This window comes from Artibeus jamaicensis, unplaced genomic scaffold (genome assembly GCF_021234435.1).
Source record: "Artibeus jamaicensis isolate MK-2021 breed Jamaican fruit bat unplaced genomic scaffold, CSHL_Jam_final contig_2259, whole genome shotgun sequence".
In the NCBI taxonomy this organism is placed as follows: domain Eukaryota; kingdom Metazoa; phylum Chordata; class Mammalia; order Chiroptera; family Phyllostomidae; genus Artibeus; species Artibeus jamaicensis.
This window is the reverse complement of record NW_026521468.1, coordinates 7,025,596-7,047,789: the sequence shown is the minus strand read 5'-3', so window position 1 is coordinate 7,047,789 and position 22,194 is coordinate 7,025,596. Positions and strand designations below refer to the sequence as shown.

Here is a 22,194-nt window from a genome sequence, read left to right as displayed (position 1 = left end):
CGACGCCCAAGGGTATGCAGCACTGGACCGAGAGGCAGCGAGCAGGGGCCCTACTCGCTCTCCTTGCCCAGGGGCTCCTGGGAGCAGGGGGGCCGAGAGCGGCCCTGGTCTGTCCTCAGGCACTTGGGTAGGGGAAGGGTGGTAATGGCCACCCAGCCCCAGGCAGGAGTTTTCCAGGGTCCAAACTCGGGCACACCCAGACAGACACACCGCCGGTACCAAGCATGGCCCTTGCAGAGGGTGTCGGCAAAAGGGCCACGGCTCCAACCGTCTACATCCAGGCCACAGACAGTCTGCCTGCTCACGTGGCACAGGCTGCGCCGGGGACCATGCCCATCAAAAGCAGAGAAAGAAAATAAGGCTGGCTTAAGACCCCCACTGCCAATCACAGCCATCAAGCAGGCAGGGTTCTGCCTCTCACCGCAGCTCCAAATGACCGCCGCGGACTGGCGCCTGGCTCTCAGAGGAGGCCCCTTCTCCACGAACCCTCCCCCATTCATTCCTTTCGTCTCCTCCCGCCTCCCTCCCGCACAGGCATAAGCATGCCCTGGGATTCCTGGCCTTCCCCAGCGATCCCCGGCTCCCGGGCCCCGCCCACAGGAGGGCGGGGGAGGGAGTGGCGGGAGTCACCAGTCCGGGAAAAGGCACGACGCACTGGAAAAGCCGGTTGAGTGTTTCTGTTTCAACAGTAACTGGGGAGTCACTGCAGAGCGCAGCTTCGGGGAAACGGCCCACAGGAGTCAGGGCTGGGGGGCCGGGCTGACCTGGGGCCCAAGCGACAGCAGCCCTGCACAGAGGGAGCCACGGGGCAGACACGTGAGCACCGTGCACCCCCAGGTGCACTCGGACATGCGTACTCGAGAGCAGCCTCCGAAAATCGAAGCGGCTCCTGCTGCCCAGCCCCGTCTCCAGGGCCCCACCCCTCGGCAGTGCTGCTGTTGACACGAGCCCAGAGCCAACCCTGGAACGCTCTCTACAGCCCCTCCACTGGCCGGCCTGTCTGCCAAGACAGCTGACCTGGGGCCTGGTCTGGCCGGTGCCACCTGGGTACTTCCTGGACAGCCCTGTGGGGCAGCTCCCTGACCATGGGCCCCCGACAGGAAGCACAAGCCACCCAGGAAGCACCGCGAGCTCCTGGGGAGTTTTCAAACCAGGGGTCCTGAGACCACCTCCAGTCTAACAGCACAGATGAGGGGTGGCGGCCGCCTGCAGCCAGGGTCCCCACCTGGGACAGGAGACCGAGGCCACACCACCCCTCTGTCCCCCGCTCAGTTACTCCTCTAGAACCAGCTCAGGAGCCAAGCAGGCTCCTGAGCCCCCACAGGGGAGTCAGGAAAGCCAGGCGCCCCATGCACGGCTTGGCCTCTCCACCATCCCCTCCCCGCAGAACTCAGGACCACCCAACAGGGTTGTGAGGGCCCCTGAGCAGCAACCCCTCTGTAGAGCACAGGTCCAGTCCCACCCCCACGGTGCCCCTGGGATGCGCCGCCTGAGAGGGTCCTAGTGCCCAGCCCGTTCTGGGGGGGCAGCAGCGTCCACGTGAGCTCTCCACAGGCACAGCCCTGACCTTCTCCACTGTAAACAAAGGACCGTGGTGTGGGCTGTTCAGTACCAAACACAAATCCCCACCCGTCCTGTCCCCGAGAAGGGTGTGACCCGCGAGAGAGGATGCCCACATCCAGGAGAGACCGAGTCACACGCCCCGCCATCTGCTGTGAAGAGCAGCCAGGTGAACGGGTTTTAGAGCCACCACCCAGCCACCCCAGTCTTGAACTTCAGTGCACAAGCGTGAGACTCTGCCCAAGGGACACACACCAAGCAGGACAAGTGGAACGTGCCCCAGAGCTCCGTCCGAGGGCAGGCAGGGCGGGGGTGGCCTCGCCCTGCCCCGCGGTCCCGGGTACCTTTGGCGTGGAAGGTCCAGCCCCTCCGCCAGTACTCCTGCAGCCGGACGCGCCCCTGCTGCCCCAGGCTGCACACCGCCCGGTAGAACTGCCGCTCGATGTGCACGTAGGCCGCCGGGATGGCGCCTGCCACGCCCTTGGCCCCGAAGAAGCCGTTCACCTCCGGGGAGGCCAGCAGGATCTGGTACTCGGCCCGTGTGCCCAAGACCAGGTCCATGTAGGCCTGTGTCAGGTTGAAGTAGCCGGTGGTGAGGAAGACCCTGGCGCCCCGCTCGGCCTCGGTCAGCAGGGCCTCAGTGACCACCTCGTCAATCTGGATCTCAAAGGGCTTCATCTGGATCAGGGGGTAGATCCAGGTGTCGGGCGCAGGCCTGCAGTCCCCCGCGGCTGCGGCGTCTTCCCTCTGCACCAGGGCGTCACCGTGGAAGGTCTGCGCATGCAGCCTCTGCTGGCGGGTCCGCGCCGACTCGATCACACCCATGACCCTTGCGTTGGCTGCCTTGCAGTACGCCGCCCGGTCACCTGGAGAGGCACAGGGAGGGGGAGTGAAGGGGCAGAAATGGAAGCTCTGCACTCCCGCCCGGCCCTCGACAGCTGGTCGGTGCCGAGCGCATTTCCACTGGGTACCCGGCCACACAGGCAAGTGCCAGAAAAGGGCCTCAGCACAGGGAGCCTGCCCTCGGGCACGGGAAAGGCCGCAAACTGCTCTGCACGAGAAAACTCTGACATGGGCCACCTCGGGTGCAGGCACCCTGGGGATAAGACCAGGGGGCTTCCGGAACCTGACCCCTGTGCACACACGCACAAGCCCCACGCCTGGGGCTGTAAGCAATAAGGACACAAGTGAGCACAGCGCGAGCAAACAGAAGTGCAGGTGTGGGCAGCAGCACGTGCCCTCTGGGCCACGGCGCACCGAGGGGTTCTGAGGGCCTGTGTACTTAGGGACACCGGCCTGGTGCCTGCGCTGTCCAGACCAGACGACCAGACACTCCCAGTGGCAAGGCACAGCTGGGGGTGCTGCTGTCGGGTGCAGGAGACCCAATGTCAGTGTAAGAGAAGAAATGGTGCCGGGCGAATAGAAGCAGGGCAGAAGCGGGACGTCACCGCTGTCGAAGGCGGGCTCTAGGGGAGGCCAACGGGGAAACGGCCTGGGCACAGCTGGCCCAGGGTGTCCCTGCTGGGCGACCGGGGGGGGGGGGGAAGGGGCGGCAGTCTGTGCACAGCCCCCTCCAGGGAGCGTCCCCTGCACTGTGGGGCTCTGGGCCTGCACCTGCGACTGCCCCTCCAGCACCCACCCCTCCTCCTCCCACAAGCTCGGCCCATCCTGAGCACACTCGTGCCTGGCCTGCTGGCTCTGACAGGGGTCAGCCAACCCTTTCCACGTGGGACACAGAGCAAACATTTCTGGCTCTGAGAGCCAAAGGGCAAAATGGAGGCTAACGTGCAGAACACTGGTTCACATAACGAGAGAGAAAACTGGGTTCTGTGAATTCTGTAAGGACACTATTAGCCGAGCGTCCGGACCGGCGGCACACCAGGCAGGTACCCAGCTCAGGTGGGCCCCAAGGCCCCCTGGCCTCTGGCCGCCTGCTCCAGATGCTGCCACTCGAGGTGGGCCGTAAGGAGCTCCTCTCGGGCCTGGCTGACCCCTACCCACACTGCTGAGGCCTGCAGACTCAGCAGCAGACCTTGAAGGCCACCGGGAAGTCTCGGCCACAGGAATCGCAGGAATGCAGATGCCCCCGGGAGCCTCACTGCCAGGGCCGGCCCAGGACCAGGCCGAGGGCTCTCCAGGTCACTGTACAGGCAGGAGGCCACAGGGCCCCTACAAGGCAGATTGGAGAGCTGGCCCTGGGGAGGGCAGACACCGCACGGCGGCTTCCCTGCTCGCGCACCCGGGCTCAGCCCCAAGCCCTCGCTCCCACCCTCCCGGCTGGCTCCCTCGCCCACAGAGCATGGCCGATGGCAGTGAGTCATCTGTCTGGCTCCTGCGACAAAAGCAGAAGCAGGCCCCGCCACCCCAGACTCCCCGCCTGTGGCCAGGCCACCAGAGACGCGCTCTTCCCCGCCCTCCCGCCCCTACCCCAGGCTCGGGGGCCGCGAGGCCTGGCCCTACCTTTGTAAGGGTGCACCATGCCCTCCACCACCTGCACCGTGTCATCTGCCTGCAGCTGCAGGGACACGTCCCCCACGGCCTCCACCAGCTCCGCGAAGAAGTCTGCGACCTCGGGGCAGTCCCGCAGGAACACGTACCGGTCCTGGCGGTTGGTGAAGTAGGAGTCGCTCAGGTTGGCACTGGGGGAGGGCAAGGGGGCGAGGACTCAGGCCGGGGCCGCAGTGGGTGTGGGTCTCGGGTGCGCCAGCAGGGGCAGGACACGGTGGCTGCGGCAGCCACCGATTGGCTACTGAGCACGACACTGGTCAGACAGGCGTGAGTGGCCCCGAGGCGACACAGGCCGCGGCCGCAGAGCCCGCCCTCGCCGAGAGCCCCACCAGCCCAGGTCACTGCACAGTGACGGTGCCCGTGTTGGACACTCGGCAAGACCCGGGCCCCTCCCGGCTCCGCCTCTCCGCTCGTTTGTTTGGTGGTTCTGCCGACAAAGTCACCGTCCTCCCCGATCCCCGGTTTCTCAAGTCCGAAGCGAGGAACCCACCGCCCGGGGTCCCTGAGGAGCTGCAGGAGACGCCACCAGGGCTCCACACAGGGGCGCACACAGGAAGTGCACCGGAGGCCCCTTCTGGTTCCACAACCAAGGACGGGCGGCACAACTTCGCTTACAGCCCTGGGTCCTTCCACTCCCACCCTCTCCCCCCGAGGCAGCTGTCAGCCCACTCTCCGTATCTGGGTCAGTTTCTGTTTTGTTTTGTTGACTCGTTTGGGTTTTTTTTAGACTCCGCATATCAGTGGGATCATCTCTCTGACTTACTCCATCCACTTAGCGTGAAACTTGCTGCTACCACAAGCGGCAAGGTTTTGTTCTTTTTACTGCTGCACACACGCGCCAGCCCTGCCTCATCCCCCATCCGCCGGCAGGCGTCGAGCTGCTCTCGGACCCCGCGACCTGCTGTCTCCCACCCAGCCTCCGAGGGCTCCCCGCTCCCAGGAACACCCGCAGCGGCAGGCGGGCTAAAGCCAGGAGGGCAGGTTCTCAACAGCTCACAGAGACGGGGCTCCCTTCCCTGGGGACCAGGACAGGGAGGGAGCTCACCCGCTCAAGATGACACTGCTGTCGAAGAGGTACACCTTAATGTGCTGCAGGCCGATGGTCTCGTTGAAGCGCTCGGGGACCAGGAGCCGGAGGAGGCCGCGGAGGCTCGGGGTGTGGAAGAGGGAGACCCGGACCTGCTCTGGGAACCTCTGCAAGAGCGGCAGCAGCATCGTGCGCGAGTTCTTCCGGCCTGAACACGCGGGTGAGCGGAGGGGAAGGGACAGGCGACTCGCACCAGGAGAAGCAGCTGGCGACAGTGTGGAGCCACCTGCCATGGGCCCCCTTCGCCTGTGCGCCCACCCGGGCCGGTCAGCCAGAGGGGCTCCCGGCCCACGTCTGGTCTGGGCACCCACCCATCTCAGGGCAGGGCTGATGTGGTCAGCACAGCAGACGTCTGCCGATTCACCCACCAGCACCCTTCCACCCCCTCCCGGTCACCATACCCGACCTCCTCCTGGGGCCACCCCACCCCCACTGTTGGCATCTCCCCTCTGGGCACAGATGACTCTGCCCACCCTGAGCCTGCACAGCCCTGCAGGGGAAGAGCACCAGGCTGGGCCAGGCAACGCCGCACACCTGGAGCCCCCGTTCTGACCACCTGGGAAGCAGACTCATCCAGTGGACAAGAGGCCGTGGTGAGCGGGGCCTGGCTGCCAGAGGCCACACCTCCTCCCACCCCGAGGCAGAAGGCGCTCAAAGGAACGGGGCCAGGAGAACGGTCCCAGCACCGTGTCCAAACCCAGATCACCCCCTGCCCGGAGCAGGCCAGTCACGAGAGGCCACAACACTCTCTTCTGGCCCAGCCGTTCTCCGCTGGGCAGGCAGCCCCCGTTGCAGAAGGACTCCCGACCTGGACAACGGGACGGTCCTGGGCTGGCCAGACAGGCTGCCACAGTCTCGCCCTATGCCGAAGGGGGGGCAGGCGCGCATGCTGCCCGGGGCAGAGGCTCTGGGGCTGGAGAACAGGGGGCGGAGGGGGCGCACGGGGAGGCGGCAGACCCACCTCTGGAGCCCCGCGTGAAGTCCAAGAGCACGGACACCCGGAGGTCCGAGGGGGGCTCTGCTCGGAGCGACCTCTCCAGGGCGCTCTCCAGGCGGTCCACCTGCCGAGGAACGGGCCCCGAGGGGCAGAGCGTGAGACCCCCAGAAGGCCGGCACCCGGCCGGCCGACACCCCACCGCCCTCTCCGAACACATTTCCGTCTGTGCCTAGAAGCCCACGCCTTCATCTGAGACGCCGTGGGAATGGTCACCCGAGGACCCCACCTGACACCCCTCCGGCTGGGCCCCGAGGGGGACGGGTCAGGCACGGACGCCCCCCTCCCCAAGGGGCTCTCCAGCCACTGGCTGCCACACACTCCGCGGGCGGCCCTCAGAGGCCAGCCTGCGCCCAGCCCCCGAGAAGCACCAGTGACTGTGTGCTCAGTGACGGACTCCCGGACACAGCCGCGGTCCACGGGCCGGGGCGTGGCCTTCTCCAGGAGGGGTGGGCAAGAGTGTTGGGGGACAGGGGGGACCCCGCCTCAGAGAGGAAGGGAAGGGGGGCACACCTACACTCACCCGCCCTCCCTGGCGCCCCCAGGCCCTGCCCAGCTCCCACCCGAGGCGTGCTGGGCCAGAACAGCACTTGCCGTGGGCAGGGGGCCCATCGCATGGCCTCGGAGCAGAGAGACCCGGGGGGCACAGACACAACCGGCTGACCTCATCCACTCTCCCGCTGCTCAGCCCACGGGCGATCCACACACAGGCACCTGTGCTGGAACCCAGCCGCAGGAAGCACAGCCTTTGCCAACCTTCCCACCCCCGCCGGTCCACCACCGGTGATGAGCATGGCCTGTCAGCCAATCCAGGCAGAACACGGACGGCTGCAGACCCGGCACCGGACGCCTGCCCCACCAGCACTCTGGCTCAAGTGCCCAGCACGAGGCCGGCGAGCTCCTTCCATTAAGTGTCAGTGAGCAAACACAGGGCTTTGCAGGCCACACGGCCTGTCGCCAGCGCCCGGCTCTGCGTGGCAGCGAGAAAGCAGCCGCAGACCAAATGTGCTGGGAGGAGAGCGGCAACGTTCCACTAAAGCTTCATTTACGGACACACAAACTGGTGTTCCATACGCTTCCCACGAGGCACTCGAATGTGTAAAAACCAGCCTCAGCCCCCAGGTCAGACCTGGGGAGCCCTGGACGGCCAGCAGAGCAGCCGGGGCGTCCAGTGCTGGGTGGAGGGGACACCGGCCCGCAGGGGCGGGGCCCCTCCCAGCACACCCAGCCTCTGGGCGGGGAGAACTCCTGCCGGCCCACTGCCCCACGTGGGCGAGGAAAGGCTGCCCTGCACCAGCCCCATCTGCGGCGCGGCGTGAGGTCTGCAGGCAACCCGCTGCTTCCACCAGGGCCACCCCACCCCCCCCCCGGAAGGCTTACCAGCTCCTGCTCCAAAGGGCCTGTGCCCAGGTAGAGGGAGGCCATCACCACCCGCCTGCGGGCTGCTCCAATCTGCTCCTGAAAGAGAAGAGGGCGTCTGGAACTCAGAGTCACCACCTCAGTTTGCTGAGCAAGTTCGGTCCTTTGGCCTCGGAGGCAAAAACACCCCACGTTGAGCTGTTCTGCATCTTCACCAATTAATACTTAAAGCTGGGTGTCGGGCCCGCGTGCGGCCCAGACTGGCTGTGAACGTGGCCCAACCCAAACTAGAAATTTACCCGAAGCATTACGAGATGTTCTTGTGATCCTGTGTCTCAACATACTTAACACGCGGCCCAAGAAAACTCTGCTTCTTCCAGTGTGTCCCAGAGACGCCGAAAGGCCAGGCACCCCTGGTCTACAGTGAGCCCGAAAGGTGTCCATGCGGTAACCTACCACACCAGGGACCGCGGTCCTCCGAAAAATGCTCTGCCAGGAGTAAAGCCTGACCCACCCACACCAGACGCAACGCAGCCCCTGGGAAGGGAGGGAACCGCGCAGCCTGGCCCAGGAGTGTGCGCGCCACATTACTGAGAAGCAGGAGTGAACCGCCAAACCAGGAACGAGCCACACTCCCGCCCGCCCCTCCCCACACACACCAGCAAAGGTGCATTTATGGGAGTGCACACACCCAGTGGAGCGGCCAGAGGGGGCGGGTGCAGGTGCAAACCTGGGCCCTGCGCACCCCCCACCGGCGCGGCTGGAGTTCCAGAATGAGCAGCCCAGCTCCTGAAACGCAGACAGACAGATGTCGGGACCTGGCAACAACACATTCCAACGTCCGAGGGTGACACATCGCAGTGGTCCTGGCAGCTGGTGTCTTCTCCCTAGACCTGCTCCAGCCACAGGAGGACAACTGACCCCTCTCCAAGCTGAAGCGACCCCACCAGGAAGGAGGCAGTGGCCAGGGCAGAGAGGACGGGCACGGGAGCCAGGGCCGAGCTGGCAACGACACACCAGAAAGCGCAGCCTGGTGGTGGAGTGTGGACAAAAGCATGGCGTGGGCCTGCCTCCCTGTCCGGTGGGGACCCACACCCAGAGCCCACACGACCGACAAGAGAAACACGCGAACACAGCCCTGGGAGAAGGCTTCCACCCAAGCAGAAAACCCAAGGATGTTCCCAGTTCCCTCTGTTTTGTTAGCAAGATGGAGGCACGCGGGCAAGTGCATGTGGAAAGAGAGAAAGGAAGGAGCACAGCCGGTGGGACGCCAGGCAGCTCGGTGCGGGGGACCCAGACTGCTCCCTGCCGGGGGACCCAGACTGCTCCCTGCAGACACCGCCCCCGGACCGGCCACTGGGGACCAGGCGGCACCCAGTGCACACCTCCCCGGGGACACAGGCCATCCTGCCCGTCCTGGGGAGCAGCACCCCCGTTCCAGTGCGCCGTGCCCCTGTGTCTGTCCACAGCCTGGTTGCAGACTGCTAGGTCCCCAAAGCCCCCGCACCTGCCGGGCAGGCATAAGTGGGCCCCCACATGGAGACTCGGCCATTCATCCTGAGGTGATCAGGACACTGAGGAGAAGCAGGTTCTTCGGGCCAAGCAGAGAACCAAGAAGAAGCGAACAGCATCTGCATGAGCGATGCACACACACAGGCGCACGGGACAGGCAGGCAGGGTGGGGGGGCACACCTGCATGCACACACCCCCGCACACTGACATGCACGCACACATGCACAAGCACACACACGCAGGGCGCTCTGGGAGGAGCCAGCCAGGCTGGACCCCGAGCGCAGACCCACAGAGCAGCAAGGCAGGAGGAGAGCACACACACGTGGGCCCGTGTGGCCGAGCCCGCTCCACAGGCACGGGGACCGGGGTCCGCACGCACCTCCGAGCGCGCTCCACAGGGACGGGGGTCCGCGCACACCCCTGGTGGCCCCCTGGCAGCCGGCCGGTCCGACCTCGTTCCGCCTTCACACAGACACCACTGTCAGTGTGAGCTCAGGGTTTTCACGTCGGTCAAAATTAATTAGCGCTGAGTGACTCGTTCCAATTAGCAGTCCAACCACAAATCAGGAGCCGCGGCAGAGACGCCTGAGCGGACCCCAGGCGCAGGGCTCTGCATGCCGCCGCCTGGCACGAACCTCGGGAGACGGCCCGGAAGAGAGGCAGGGAGCGAGCGCCTGAAACCTGGGTCCTGACTTTCCAGTTCACTGGACGCACCTCTTCACTAAACCTGAGGCTTCTGGCCACTTCCCACATATCACAGCCCACCAAGGGCCACTTCGGTCCTCGTGTCCTGTGTGTGATACCCACCAGGAAGACACTACTGGCTACAGCAGCGTCCCCTGGGGCGGAGGTCCGCGGTGCCCAGACCAGGACCAGCCGTGCTCTTCCCCAGCCGTCTCGGCAGGGAGATGCCGTGTGGTGCTCCCCTCTCCTGCTGCCCTTCTCGTGGGCTCTGCCTTCAACACAGGGCAGCGGACACTCGGTGCACAAGGGCCAGAACCCAGAGCTGCCCTGCGCCCCCACATTCCGGGCCACTCTCTGTGAGCCTGCAGGGTAGCTGCTGACCACAGCCCTACTTGGCCATTTCTTCACTGAAGACCACCTGGCTGAGCCTACAGGGTCAGCTGGGCAGCCAGCCAAGACTTCCAGAGCAGAAGGCACTTCTGCCCGGGACTCGCCCAGCCGCACACCCCAAGCCCCTGCTGGAACGCCCGTCACTCTGTCGCTCCGACGCAGCTCACCTTCATGAGTTCGAAGAACTCGGCGGGGGAAGAGAGCACCCTGACATGCGAGCTGGAGACCCCGAACTCTGGCACCAGGTTTCGGATCCACTGGAACCTGTGCACGCCCTCGGGACACAGGCAGCAAGGTGGAGAGATGGCCTGGGGGACGGCTGGGGACAGCAAAGGCGCCAACAGCAGCCATGGCGACCTGGTTCAAGAGACACAGAGGTTGTTACAATTCTCAAGTGCTTCCTTGGAAGCCTCTCTCAACAGTTTTGGCGGTTTTTTACCAATTTCAGATTTTCTACACCACAGTGAGTGAGTCCAACTCAAGGTTCTCCTGCAACCCCACTGGCTGAGCCACTGGAGAAATGGCGGAGCCTGTGGGTGTACCCCAAGCACCCCAAACATCAGGTTGATTGCAGCAGCCCCCAGTGAGCCCCCAGACACCACTCCATGGCTACCACCACCCCCACACATGGTCAGCAAGACCCCTGGAGGGCCAGGGGACACAAGGACACGTTTGCTGCGAGACCCAGAAAAATGGTTCCCTCGTACACTTAATTAATTAAATATCTGACCCCCCAAAAATAAAATATTCTCAAGGGTAAAAGTAATTTTTTTCTTTACTACTCGGATATGGAGAGAAAAGCTACAGTGGGAAGAGGCCACCTCAAGAGGCAACAGCAGTGACCACACTGTCCCTTCCCCGCAGACACATCTTCCTTGGGGTCGCACCCTCTCTGGGCAGCCCTGGGCCAGCACCTGCAGCAGCGGGGCTGAGACCACAGGACACAGGTCTGCAGAGATGCAGCCCCAGGGCGGGGCACCTTCAGGGACAGGGACAGGGAGGCTAGCCTGCAGCACAAACCCGGCCTACCCCGAATTCCCAAAATCATGGCAGGAAAACCCTCCTTCGGGTGTGACCTTCCAGCTTGGCCCCCAGAAGGGCTCTGGGGAAAAGATGCTTAAGCCCCTCAGGGGCCACAGGGCCACAGATTCCAGGAAGATGACTTCATTGCTTGTTGCATCCAAGCCTGAATCTTCCTGGGTCACACAGGGCCCTGTGCGATGCCAGACACCCACAGCTGTGCTTCCCAGAAAGCCCACCGGTGTGTCACGGCCGACTCGGTGCCAAGAAAACCAGTCGGCGTGGAAGGTGCCGGCTGCCCGGGTCCTGGGAGCCCTGGAGGGCAGAGGCGGGAGGGCAGCTGTCCCTCCCACTCCTGCCGGTCTGCAGCGGTGGCGACCACACCTATGCGCACGCGCGCACAGCTGCCTTCCCAGCTCCCAGGAGACGAGCACCCACAGGACAGCCCCAGACACCAGCCAGGGGTTGCCTCTCAGTTTCCCAAACTGCAGGCCATCCCCTGCCGAGCTCGGGCCGAGTCCCAGGGCAGCAGTGCTATTCCAGTCCAAGGGAAGGCTGAAGACCCGGGAGGCTGCAGCCAGCCTACTAGTCCGAGGCCCCAGAGGGAACCTCAGGTCTAAGGTCATTCATTAAACACGGCCTATCCGAGGGGGAAAACCCCACAGTGGCTGAGATCGACTTCTCTCCCGGGTTCTCAACACTCACCAGTGCAGCGCTCGGACCCTAAGGAGGGAACCCGGAGTCACCTGCTGTCCCGGCCAGGCAGGCAGTCCCCACGCCCTTCCCTCGGGCCAAGAGACTCAACAGGTTTGCAAAAGGCAGGATGAGGAAACTCCTCCTTGGCACACAACCCCGGAGAGAGCGAGTGCCAACACGGGCCTCCATCCAAGCCGCCACATGAGCGCCTGTTATGCGCCACGGAGGGCCCGGAAGAAGGGCCAGGCCTGGGCCCCGCCTCCCTCAACCCTGGCAGCCTTGCAGGCTCACACACCTGCAATTATGGGGGAACGACACACAAAATGCTAAAATTAACTAAACAGGGTCAAAACGCTGACACACGGTCCATGTGCCTGAGTGACGCTGCCTGAGCCCCAGGGCCGGCTCCCCGATGCCCTGCACAGCCGGCCACTGGGGCAGGGGGCCTTTCAGAGCAGGCGGGGAAGGCCAAAGCCTCCACCGCCGGAAAAGGCAGGAAACTGCAAAGGTGTCAGCCCACAGCCACCTCGGTCCTGCTGGCAGAGAGGTGCTCTGGCAGGTGCAGATGGGAGCACTCGGCGCCCCGGGGCCTCCATGGGCAGGCCTCGCCCACCAGGTGGCTCTCCCTGGAACATCCCACCAGGGCCTCAGCCCAGGGTGTTGAGGACTTTTTCTGGTGGCCTCCTGCTTAATCTGTGGACTCACAGGTCTGTTTTAGCTCGAGAGGAGCGGCCACAAAAAGCCACTGGGGTGTCCAGGTGACCGTCAGCCGAATGCCTCCACAGGGGCACCAGTGGCCCGCCCCACCGGAGCACCCACTTCGGGCTTCCCCAGAGCCTGCTTGGGGACCCATTTGTCTTCGTCCACTTGTGCCAGAGCCCCTTGGGGGTTAGTTCCCCCTTTCCACCAAAGAGCAAAGAGCCCCTGGGAATTTTCCCCACTGCTGGCAGCAGCCCAGTGCACAGGTGCCCTGGGCCCAGGCAGAGCATCGACCCCAGGACGCCCCTCCTGTCCCGGGTCAGGAAGCTGCCCCCAGGGATCTGGAGCGGCAGGGAGCCGGGCCCACTCACGCTCAGGGACCGGCAGCTCGGACGCACTCGAGCATCCCACACCTAGACCTGGGCTCCTGTCCCCATTCCTCGACGCTGCCCAGCTCCCATTTCTAGTCACAGGAGGGGGAAGGGCAGGAGCTGGAGGCTCCCAGTAAGCCCCCTCCCCACTCTGGCACAGCAGGGGTGTTTAGAGAACAGGGCTCAGGCAGAGCAGGGGTGTCTGGCATTCAGCCCCCAGACAAACAATGCAAACCGATCCCCAGCCTGTGATTCTAAGAGCGAGGGTGATGGGCGCCCTCGGCGAAGAGCGAGCTCCAACACCCAGAGGGCACCTGACTCCGTGGGTGCAGCCACATGGTTTGAGGCTTCCCTTGGAATCTGCAGAGTGGTCTGGGCCTAAGCACCAAGGACTCCTGACCTGGAGCCCCATTCCTCCACCCAGACAGGGGCCCAGGGGAGAGGACGGAAGGTGGGTGATGGGGGACGACAAGGGGACCCTCCAAGTGTGGAGGGGAGAGGGTGGGGGTGAGGGCAGCTGCTTCCCTCCGTGTCCAAGAGGAGCCCAGTCTGGACAGCCCCAACCAAGCCCAGTGTGCCCAGACAACCCTGTCCCTGAGACCCTGGACCAGGGGCCGCCAGTAAGCCAAGACGGCGGCAGCCTTCCTGGTCTCAGACAGGACAGCGCTGCCCAGCCCCTCATGAGAGGCATGGGAGGGACATGGGATGTGAGTTCAGGACCAGCAGCCGGAGCAGAGCAGCTGCCAAGACCCTGTGGGCACAGCGTCCCACACGGGGCACCTTGGGGAGCAGAGGCCACGCGCGTGCGAGGGAAAATGCGACCATGCCTCTCCTCTTCCCTGAGTCCAGCTGTCCCCCACGCTCAGTGCAGACCCTGGAACTCAGGCACGTGGGCCAGCTGCCCAGGGCTTTTTCCAAACAGGGCATGTGGGGCTCTGAATGAAGAACCTGGAGATGCCTCGGACACGAGCCTCACCTCCACGCCGGCAGCGTGGGGTGCCAAGTCTCCGGCCCCATCACGGGTGTGACTGAGTGTCCACAACCACAGGCTCGGAGCCACAGTCCAAAGCCCCACGAGGCTTTGGGGACTTGAAGATAAGATTCTTGGTACAAACCCTGTGGCTTGGGTCCCCTCCAAATGACGGAAGTTTTAAAAGAAACTGCGCTCTCTGGATTGCCGTATTTTCAGAAACTACTTTTTTAAGAAAAACCCACCCTTCCCCTTCCCTTATACACGTTTAAATGTGTAAAAAAAAAAAAGTGAACTAATGAGAAAAGAGCAACAGTCACCACACTTCCTGAGAAAGCCTCGAGAACCTACCCGGCAGCCCCGCACTTCCTGCGCCCAGCCCGGGCGGCCCTTCCTGACTCACGCAAGACCTGACCTGCTGGGGAAGTGAGTGGGTTCCCGGACTCTCGCAGGTTACGACAGACCCCGGCCCGCTGAGCCCCCGGGGCTGCACCGCCAGCGTCTAGCTGCGCTCTGGCCGGTGACTCTGCTCCTGACGTGCTCAAAAGAAAGTCGATTACATTAAGGTGACAGAAATCTAGTGGATGACCCACACCGCACCGCAGGCTGGCCAAACACACGAGGTCCATCTGACCGCTGGACGAGAATCCTGTTCTAGGAATCCAAGCCGCCTCCGCCAGCCTGACTTCCCGGCAGCCTTGACACCGGCCCCTCTACATCAATCAGAGCGTGTGTTTACCGGGGGATTATCCGAACACTTCAGCCCAGGCTGCCTTCTGCCCGTCCACACAGCCGCCGACCAGGCCTGAGTCTCCGCCTGGACCGACTTGCTCGGAGGGGGCGCAGGCCAACGCGAACCTAATTAAAGCTCCAGCCCAAAAGCTGGCCCCCTGCAAATCACATTTCAATTCCCGGCAAGGCCAAATCTGAATTATCTGGGGGAAATCATGCCTTAACTCGAAGTCTCCCCCTCCCACCCGTTCCAGGGCTATAAATAGACCAAGAGGTGACCCCGCTACACTCTGATGAGTACGGAGGACTGGGTCCCAGCATCGTCAAGTTCAAAGAAAAAGTCATTTCTGGAAACCTGGTGGTCCCTCAGAGCAGAAACTGCTACCCAGTTGAACAAGAGCATGCTGATCTGTCGTCATGTGTAAGAAAGTCTGACTGAAAGAAGGATCTGCTGGTTCCGTCTCCCCCTCCTAAGTCAGAGAAGCTAGCCCCCCAGCCCTCCTGGCCGCACCCCTAGAATAAGAAAAACAGAACTTGAGTTTCAAAAACAAAGACTTTTTTGCACACGTAGCTCAAATTGAAAATAGGTGTTTTTTTTTTAAGGAGGCCACACAAAAACTATTTCCTTGTATGGCAGGCAAGCTCAAGGTGATGAACTCACGCCCCCTCGACCCATTTCCCACTAGGTCTCATCGACTCTGAACAGCGAGCCAGTGCTTGGGGCCTGACGGCTCCACAAACCCCCTGAGGTTTCTGTCTCCGCGCCCTCCGCCCCGGCTCCAGATCCACTGCCGTCAGCTCAACACCGGGCACTCCGCCTGGGCGCCCCTGGACATTAAACGTGCCCCTGACTCTCCCTGGCAGCACCCCCAAACCTGGTCCTTCCTCACTCCCCGTCTGACCGAAGCCCAGGGTTATCCATGCAGCCACCCAAGTCAGAAGCACAGCCCACCCCACAGCCCTCTCCTCCCCTCCCAGGGCCCTGGCTTCCCATCAGCCTCGCCCCTCCTAGGCCCAGACCACCAGCAAGAGAAACTACACAGCATCTCAGAGCTGGCCTCCCCAGAGGACTGGCTTACACCCAACTCCTCTCCCCCCCGCCCCGGGCCCACTCAGCACCCCCAGCAGCCCCTGGAAATGGGGGGAGAACCTGTGGAAGCTCAGGATGCCAATCCGCTGCTGCTATGACCATCAGCTCATGTCACTCACTGTCCTTCCAGACAAGCAGTCCCCCCATCGTCCCCCTCCACCCCCCATCCTCCACCGTGCCCACACCCACTCCCACTCTCTGAAACACGGCTCAGAGCTCGCCGTGACTGGATGGGAAGTCACGAGTGGGAGGCCTCCTGTGACTCCCAGGCGTGCCTCTGTGGCGCCACCGCAACTCCCTGCCTTGCTGGGCTGTTGCTGCTGCTACAGGTCTGAGCTCCCTAGGTCTTATCTCTGCTTCTCGGGTGCCTGGCCAGGCCCAGTGGGGCTCCAGACACCTGCTGAAGGGGCGGGCCCAGGAGTCCGTGGGGGGGAGTCGGAGGCCTGTCTCAGGGACAACTGCAGTGTTTCTGGGTCAGTAATTAGCAGATGTGGTAAGGGGAGTCCTCTGTCACCATGGCTGCCTGTCACTGAAAAGAAACCACAGCAGTGAAGGCACCGTCCCCTCTCCCCTCTCACTGCCATCTTGCTGGCCCTGGGGATTCGCCAGGCGCTCCAACAGTTGAGTCAGACTGGCAGGCTGGAATCTAAAGTAATTTCAGTTCACAACTACACAGAACTACTGTCAATGAATCAGTGATCGGAGTTACAAGAAACCGCATCATTCGGGGAATGAGGAATTGGGAGGTGCAACTGAAGAGGGGGAAGAAACGAAAGCCAGTGGCCACGGGTGAGCACCCTGCAGACATGAGTAACCCCAAACAGCGAGGCCACGCAGAACCGCAACAAAAACTGAAAAAGGCAGAGTCAGAAACCAACAGGTTGGTGACAGTGCTTGGCCGAAGCACAGGCATGACTTCCAAGGACCACCAGACACGAGTCTCTGACATTTGTGCCTCTGGGTGTGTGATTTACCTGGGTTCCTGGGGGGGCTGTGGGCCCAGAAAAACAGCAGCCTCTCCCCACTTCATTAAAAGGAAACACGGGGCCAAGGACACTGCACCCACTTCCACTATTCACAAAAAGCACTTTGGGGAGTCAGCTCAGACTGCCCCTGCGGCCACAATGCACCCCCCCAAAAGAAAACCACCCAAGAGAAGTGTCTTTTTTAGAAGAATTTGTGGAGGTTGCCCAACACCCTTTAGCAATCAATTCCAACGTTAACAATGATTAATAATGGTTTCCACGCAGTTTAAACACATACAGGGAAATGACAAAATCACCTGAACATCTTCCAGGAGAGAACAAATCTTGAAACTTTAATCCCAATTTCTCAGTAGCTCAAGGCTAGGACATAGAAGTCATCTGACTTCACTCCTCACTGGAGTGGTCTTTGCTCAGAGCCAGTTACAGAAAACGGAGAGGCCACCCCCACTCCCCTGGGTGCACTACTGTGAATCTAACAACCTTTCTGATCAGCAGGCTTCCAAGAGCTCCATCTGTCACCTAGAAGTTCCCCTAACCAAACGATTTTGCTGTAAATCTTCCACCGTCATCCCCTATGAAGCAAGTTCCTTTCCCTCCCTAGAATCGGCAACCAGATGGGACTACAGGTGGCAGAACCCAAGGCCAGAGGGTCAAACCTCACACAGCAGCCACAGATACAAATCTGAGACAATGCAAACTGTATTAAAGGGTGTGCTTCGAAAATAACCCCCCCACACACACACCAAGGATCAAGTGTAATGCGAGAATTTAATTTTTTTTAAAAAGCATATGAACACAAGAGAATTTTTTTAAATCTCAGCGATAGCAGCAGGCCTCTTACTTCGCCACGTTCTTGGCAAATGTTTGCTTTGAAAGACCACTGCCCGAACACACCGCTTCCAAGCCTACTTTACCATTTACATAACCCACTTCAGTACTTTTCCAGAACGCAGGCCCTTTGGAAAGCTTGTGGAGAAGGGGGTTCGAGTGGCTCCTCTGCCCCGGCCTGAGTGGCACTGACTCAGGATTGCTTCACAGCCCTCGCTGGCCGGATGTGAGAAATGCCGCATGCACACAATCCCAGCAGGGCTGATTCACGCCCCGGGGTCACCGCGCGGCCGGGGTTGCTCAAAGAAAAGACCCCTCCGAGTCCGAACCGCCTCCAGCAACGAGACGGCCACACCCCCCTCCCGGAGCGCGCGCACAAGCCCTCCGCGCACGTGTACGCGACCAGCGGCCGGCTCGCCTCTGCGCACCGCGGGGCGCAGGCAGGGCAGAGGGGCCCGGGCCCTGGGGGAGCCCGAAGGGGAAGCCGGGACGGCGGGCCGGGGCTCGGAGACACACCGGCCTCGCTGCGACGCCGCGACGCCGCAACGCCGCAACGCCGCGGCCGGGCGGGGGCGGCCGCGCCCCTCTCACCTCCTGCGCCGGCGGTCCCGGTTCCTGCCGAGGCGGTCGGACAGGCGCCCCAGGAGCGCGGCCAGCCCCGGCCGGCCAGGCAGGAGGCCTAGCAGCCGCCTCCAGAACACTGGCCGGGCCACCGCCGCCGCCATGGAGACTCGCCGCTTCCGCTTCCGGCGCGCAAGAACTTTATTAACAACGACGCGCGCAGACACTAGGTGGCGCGCGCTCAGACCTGGGCCGGGAGGCGGCCAGGTACCTGCAGCCTTGGTTTCCCGTCTAGGGGCGGGGCGGGGCGCGCGAGAGGTCCCAGGTGTGCTGCGCGCCAGAGCGCAGTCGCCAGTATCCTTCTGACTCCGCATCGATAAGTGGGGACCTTCCCTTGCAGACCCTGCGATCCGGCTCGGCTGAACCTGCGGACGAGGCACTCCCCCCCACCCCGCCGAGGTGTGGGTTAGACTTTGTGCAAAACTGGGTTACCGCTGACGCACTTCACGCAAAAGCACGGAAAACCCCATTTTCACCTTGTCAGTCCCGCGGCCTGCAGCCCCCCCCCTCCCCCCGGGTGTGTAGGCAACGAGACACCTGCTGTCACCAGCCCCAGCCCCGGAAGGGACGGGTCTCTGGCTAGTTAAGCTGAGGGAGCTCATCCCTGCGGCCAAGGGACACTTGGCGGCCAGTTGTTTAAAAGGAAAACGTCCCAGGATTCTGAGGCGGGAAAGGTAGCTCTGGCCCGTAGCGTGCGGCTCCCCAGGAGCCCCACGTGGGCTTGGCTGTGGAAACTGGAAAAGCCAGAGGAGATAGTCATTTCCTACATACTGCGAGGGGGAAGGGCTGTGTTTCGAGGTTAGAAGGATGCAGACACACTGAATACAAAATATTCCAAATTCCACTTCCACCAACTTATCCCATGCAAAGCAGGGACAGGTTCCCCCAAATAATGTTCATCTCAGCATTGGTTCTTAAGCTCAAAAATGTGGACGCCCGAGCCTTCACCTCTCCACTCCACCCCCAGGCGCATTACCTTGGCCCTTCCCTCTCCTAAACTCCGAGGGCCCTGTTTTTGCCTCCATAACTCGTTTCCTCAGCCTAGGCAGCCCACCTGGCTCACTGCAATCTACTACCTTTGTAACTTTCTAAATGAACTTTGTCTTACAATTTGAAAAAACAAATATGTGAATGCAACCAACAGTGGGGGAGTTGGTTAAATAAGTAATGATACGTCACTAGGTTGCAAAACCATGTATCCATTAAAAAAATCAAGTCCTTGAAGAATGTTTGTTCTAACAAAAACAATGGGGAAGAAACCAACAACCAAAAAAGAATGTTTGTTCTAGAAAAACGTTTATTGACATGAAGTGTAAAACCAAATTACCAAAGAGTCGTACAAAGCTTATCTTATTTCATTAAAAATTGAAAACAGAGTGTGCACACAGGCAGACGGGAAGACACCAAAACGTTAACACGGGTTGTTTGGTGCTATTCAAGAATCTCCCCAACCGTTTACAACCAACAAGCATTTCGGATTGATTTTAATGTTTCCATTAAGATGAGATAGCTTCACAAATAGAAGATGGAATTTGATTCAACTATTCCAAGTTAGAAGTGGTGAATCATCAAATTTCCTAACTTCCAGTAACTGGAATGAGACCATCCGTTTCACGGCTTCAGGTCAGCACAGCGCCGCACGGGGACGCTGCAGAACAGCGCCGCTGGACCCCTGTGCCACGGCGCGAAATGGCGAGCCCCTCCCAGACTACGGGAGCCCCCTGCCCATCCAGAAAAGAGCCACCCCCTCCCCCCTTGGCACGTGGTGCTTTGCTGGGTGACAGATTGAGACCAACAACCGTGGTTCTGACCCACTGGGCATTTCCCATCTCCCGTAAGTTCTAGTAACACACCCTGAGGTCGACAGCACTGTGTTTGGGAGACTTACCTGCAGGCTCTGCATGGAGTGCAAACAGCAGCCCTTCTCCCAGTGCCTGCTGACCCACACTCACTGGCCGAAACTGTCAGCGGGGCCACCAGAGTGAAGCAACCCCAACTTTGCCCCAGAGCACGCACATGCACATTTAGAGATTGCAGAAATTTTAAATGATGGTTTTCAGAGGTTGAGCAATTTTTTTCCAATGGCGACATTTACATGATAAGAGCACAAACACTCTTTTCTCCAGGGGGCACCACGGGGGGGGGGGCGGTTGGTGAGACCAGGTAGAGCAGACAGGGCCTGCTCTACCTGGCACATGCCCCAGAGAGTCAGCCTGGGAGTCCCCCCCTCTCAAGCTGCTGGGGGAGCAGACAGTCTGGGCGAACCCGACCATGGCTGCTGAGGGTTCTCCGGTCACACGTGATGACCTTGGAGGAAGCATCTGTCCTCCGAGGCCCCGGCGAGCCTCGGAAGCACATCAGCTGAGTCCCCCTCACCCACTGCCTTCTCGTTAGTCCACTCGCTTCTTCCCAAACAGGAGGTGCCAGGGTTCGAATGAGGGGGTCGATGGACAGATGACAGAAATCATGTCTTCCCAGACGGAAAAGGAAACCCATTCTCTGGAAGGAATGTTGACGTCAGGGAGTGGTGGGCTGCTGCCCCTGATAGAAGAGCTGGCCTCCTGGCCGGAAAGGCCCGGACATCCTGAGCCGAGGGCCTGTGCCCTGTTGTCTGTGACTCACCCCCCCCCCCACCCCGCACTCTGGGATCTTCCCTGCCCGGTGCACAGGGAAGGGCCTCCTGTCGGAGCTGGCTTTGTGAGCGAGGGTCTCTCTCAGACAAAGGGTTGCTAGCACCCTCAAGCGGGAGGAGCAGGCTGGGCTACCCGGCTTCTGCCTGGAGTGAGACAGTTCCTTCTGTCAGGTTGCCTGGGGGGGGGGGGGTAACCAGCTCTCCCTGAGCAGCTCGCTCTCCTCATTGGATCTGGAGTGAGCCCAAGTGGCCACCGCCTGACCTCACCAGCCCGGCCTTCCTCTGCCCCCCCAAGACTGCCCACACGCGTGGCCACCGTGGGATCTTTGTGTCCGCTGTCCCCTGTGCTGACAAGTGCCTTCCCCCAGCTCCTTTCATCCCCCAGGCTCTGGCCTTTGTCCCCCTAGAAACGTCTCCCAGGCCCCGTAACACATTTCCTGATTTTATTTTCTTCCCACCACTCGCTGTGATCTATCCCTATTCACTGGTTCATTGTTGTGTTTTGTCTCCTACCGCCCCCCCAACACGGGCCCTTAGAGCCTTGTGTCCCCTGAGTGCCCACGACAGGACCTGGCACCAGAGACCCAAGCGCCACAGACCCAGGCTTAACTAACGCACGGCGCCTGCTGCGGAAGGTGGTCACCCCAGAGCCTCTAGGCCACAGAAGGGAAGGGCCCTCTGTGCTTTTCCACCCCCGAGTGGGGGCTGGGGGGACAGTGGGACTTGGCCTCCTGGGGGTTTAGGGACCTGCTGCACAGATCGGTTAGCAAACCTGGCAGTGCGGGCCTACCTTTCGGGGCGGGCTCGCCTGAGCCCTAGGTCTCCCTTCAGGCCACAGGCCCTTTTCCTGCCTTCATTTCCTGGGATCCATTTTCCCCACTGAGCTGTTACTCTGGTCTTTTCAGTCCTTGATACCCTTTCCCTAAAACTAAGACCTGGCCCTGGCTGCTGTGGCTCAGTGGGTCGAGCGCCGGGCTGTGAATCAAAAGGTCTCCGGTTTGATTCCCAGTCGGGGCACGTGCCTGGGCCAGGTCCCCTGCCTGGGCCAGGTCCCCTGGTTGGGGGCTTGTGAGAGCCCATTGGTGTTTCTCTCCCACATCAGTGTTCCTCTCCCTCTCCTTCTCCCTTCCTTCCACTTTCTCTAAAAATAAATAAATTAAATCTTAAAAACAAAAAACAAAAACTTAAGATCTGCCCCCCGCCCTCCCTGGCATAAGGCTCCAGCTGCCTCAGAGAACGGCCTGGCCAACGTTCTCCTAAAAGGCCCAGGAGTAAATCTTTTATACTTTGTGGGCCAGTTGGCAATGACTCAACTCCGGAGCCAAAGCGGCCATGTTTCCAATAAAACTTTATTTACAAAAACAGTACGCCAGCTCGTGCACCCTAATGTGCCACCCTCTGCTTTGGAAAACAGCTTTTCCCTGAACGGCCCTAAAACTGGGAGTCACGAGGCCT

The 22,194-nt window shown here is 61.5% G+C and overlaps 1 protein-coding gene across 1 annotated transcript in view; it reads right to left on the bottom strand.

The window, feature by feature from the left end:
• The window catches only part of PGS1 (phosphatidylglycerophosphate synthase 1), a 30,480-nt gene extending 12,251 nt beyond the window's left edge, over positions 1-18,229 (bottom strand). The window contains exons 1-7 of the mRNA XM_037157828.2: positions 18,078-18,229; positions 10,262-10,451; positions 7,530-7,607; positions 6,117-6,216; positions 5,114-5,303; positions 4,021-4,199; positions 1,905-2,426 (exon numbers count right to left, since the gene is read on the bottom strand). Of these exons, the coding sequence (XP_037013723.2) occupies positions 1,905-2,426; positions 4,021-4,199; positions 5,114-5,303; positions 6,117-6,216; positions 7,530-7,607; positions 10,262-10,451; positions 18,078-18,211 (1,393 nt within the window). The 5' untranslated portion in view covers positions 18,212-18,229. The remainder of the gene's footprint in view (positions 1-1,904; positions 2,427-4,020; positions 4,200-5,113; positions 5,304-6,116; positions 6,217-7,529; positions 7,608-10,261; positions 10,452-18,077) is intronic.
• Positions 18,230-22,194: the final 3,965 nt, after the last annotated feature.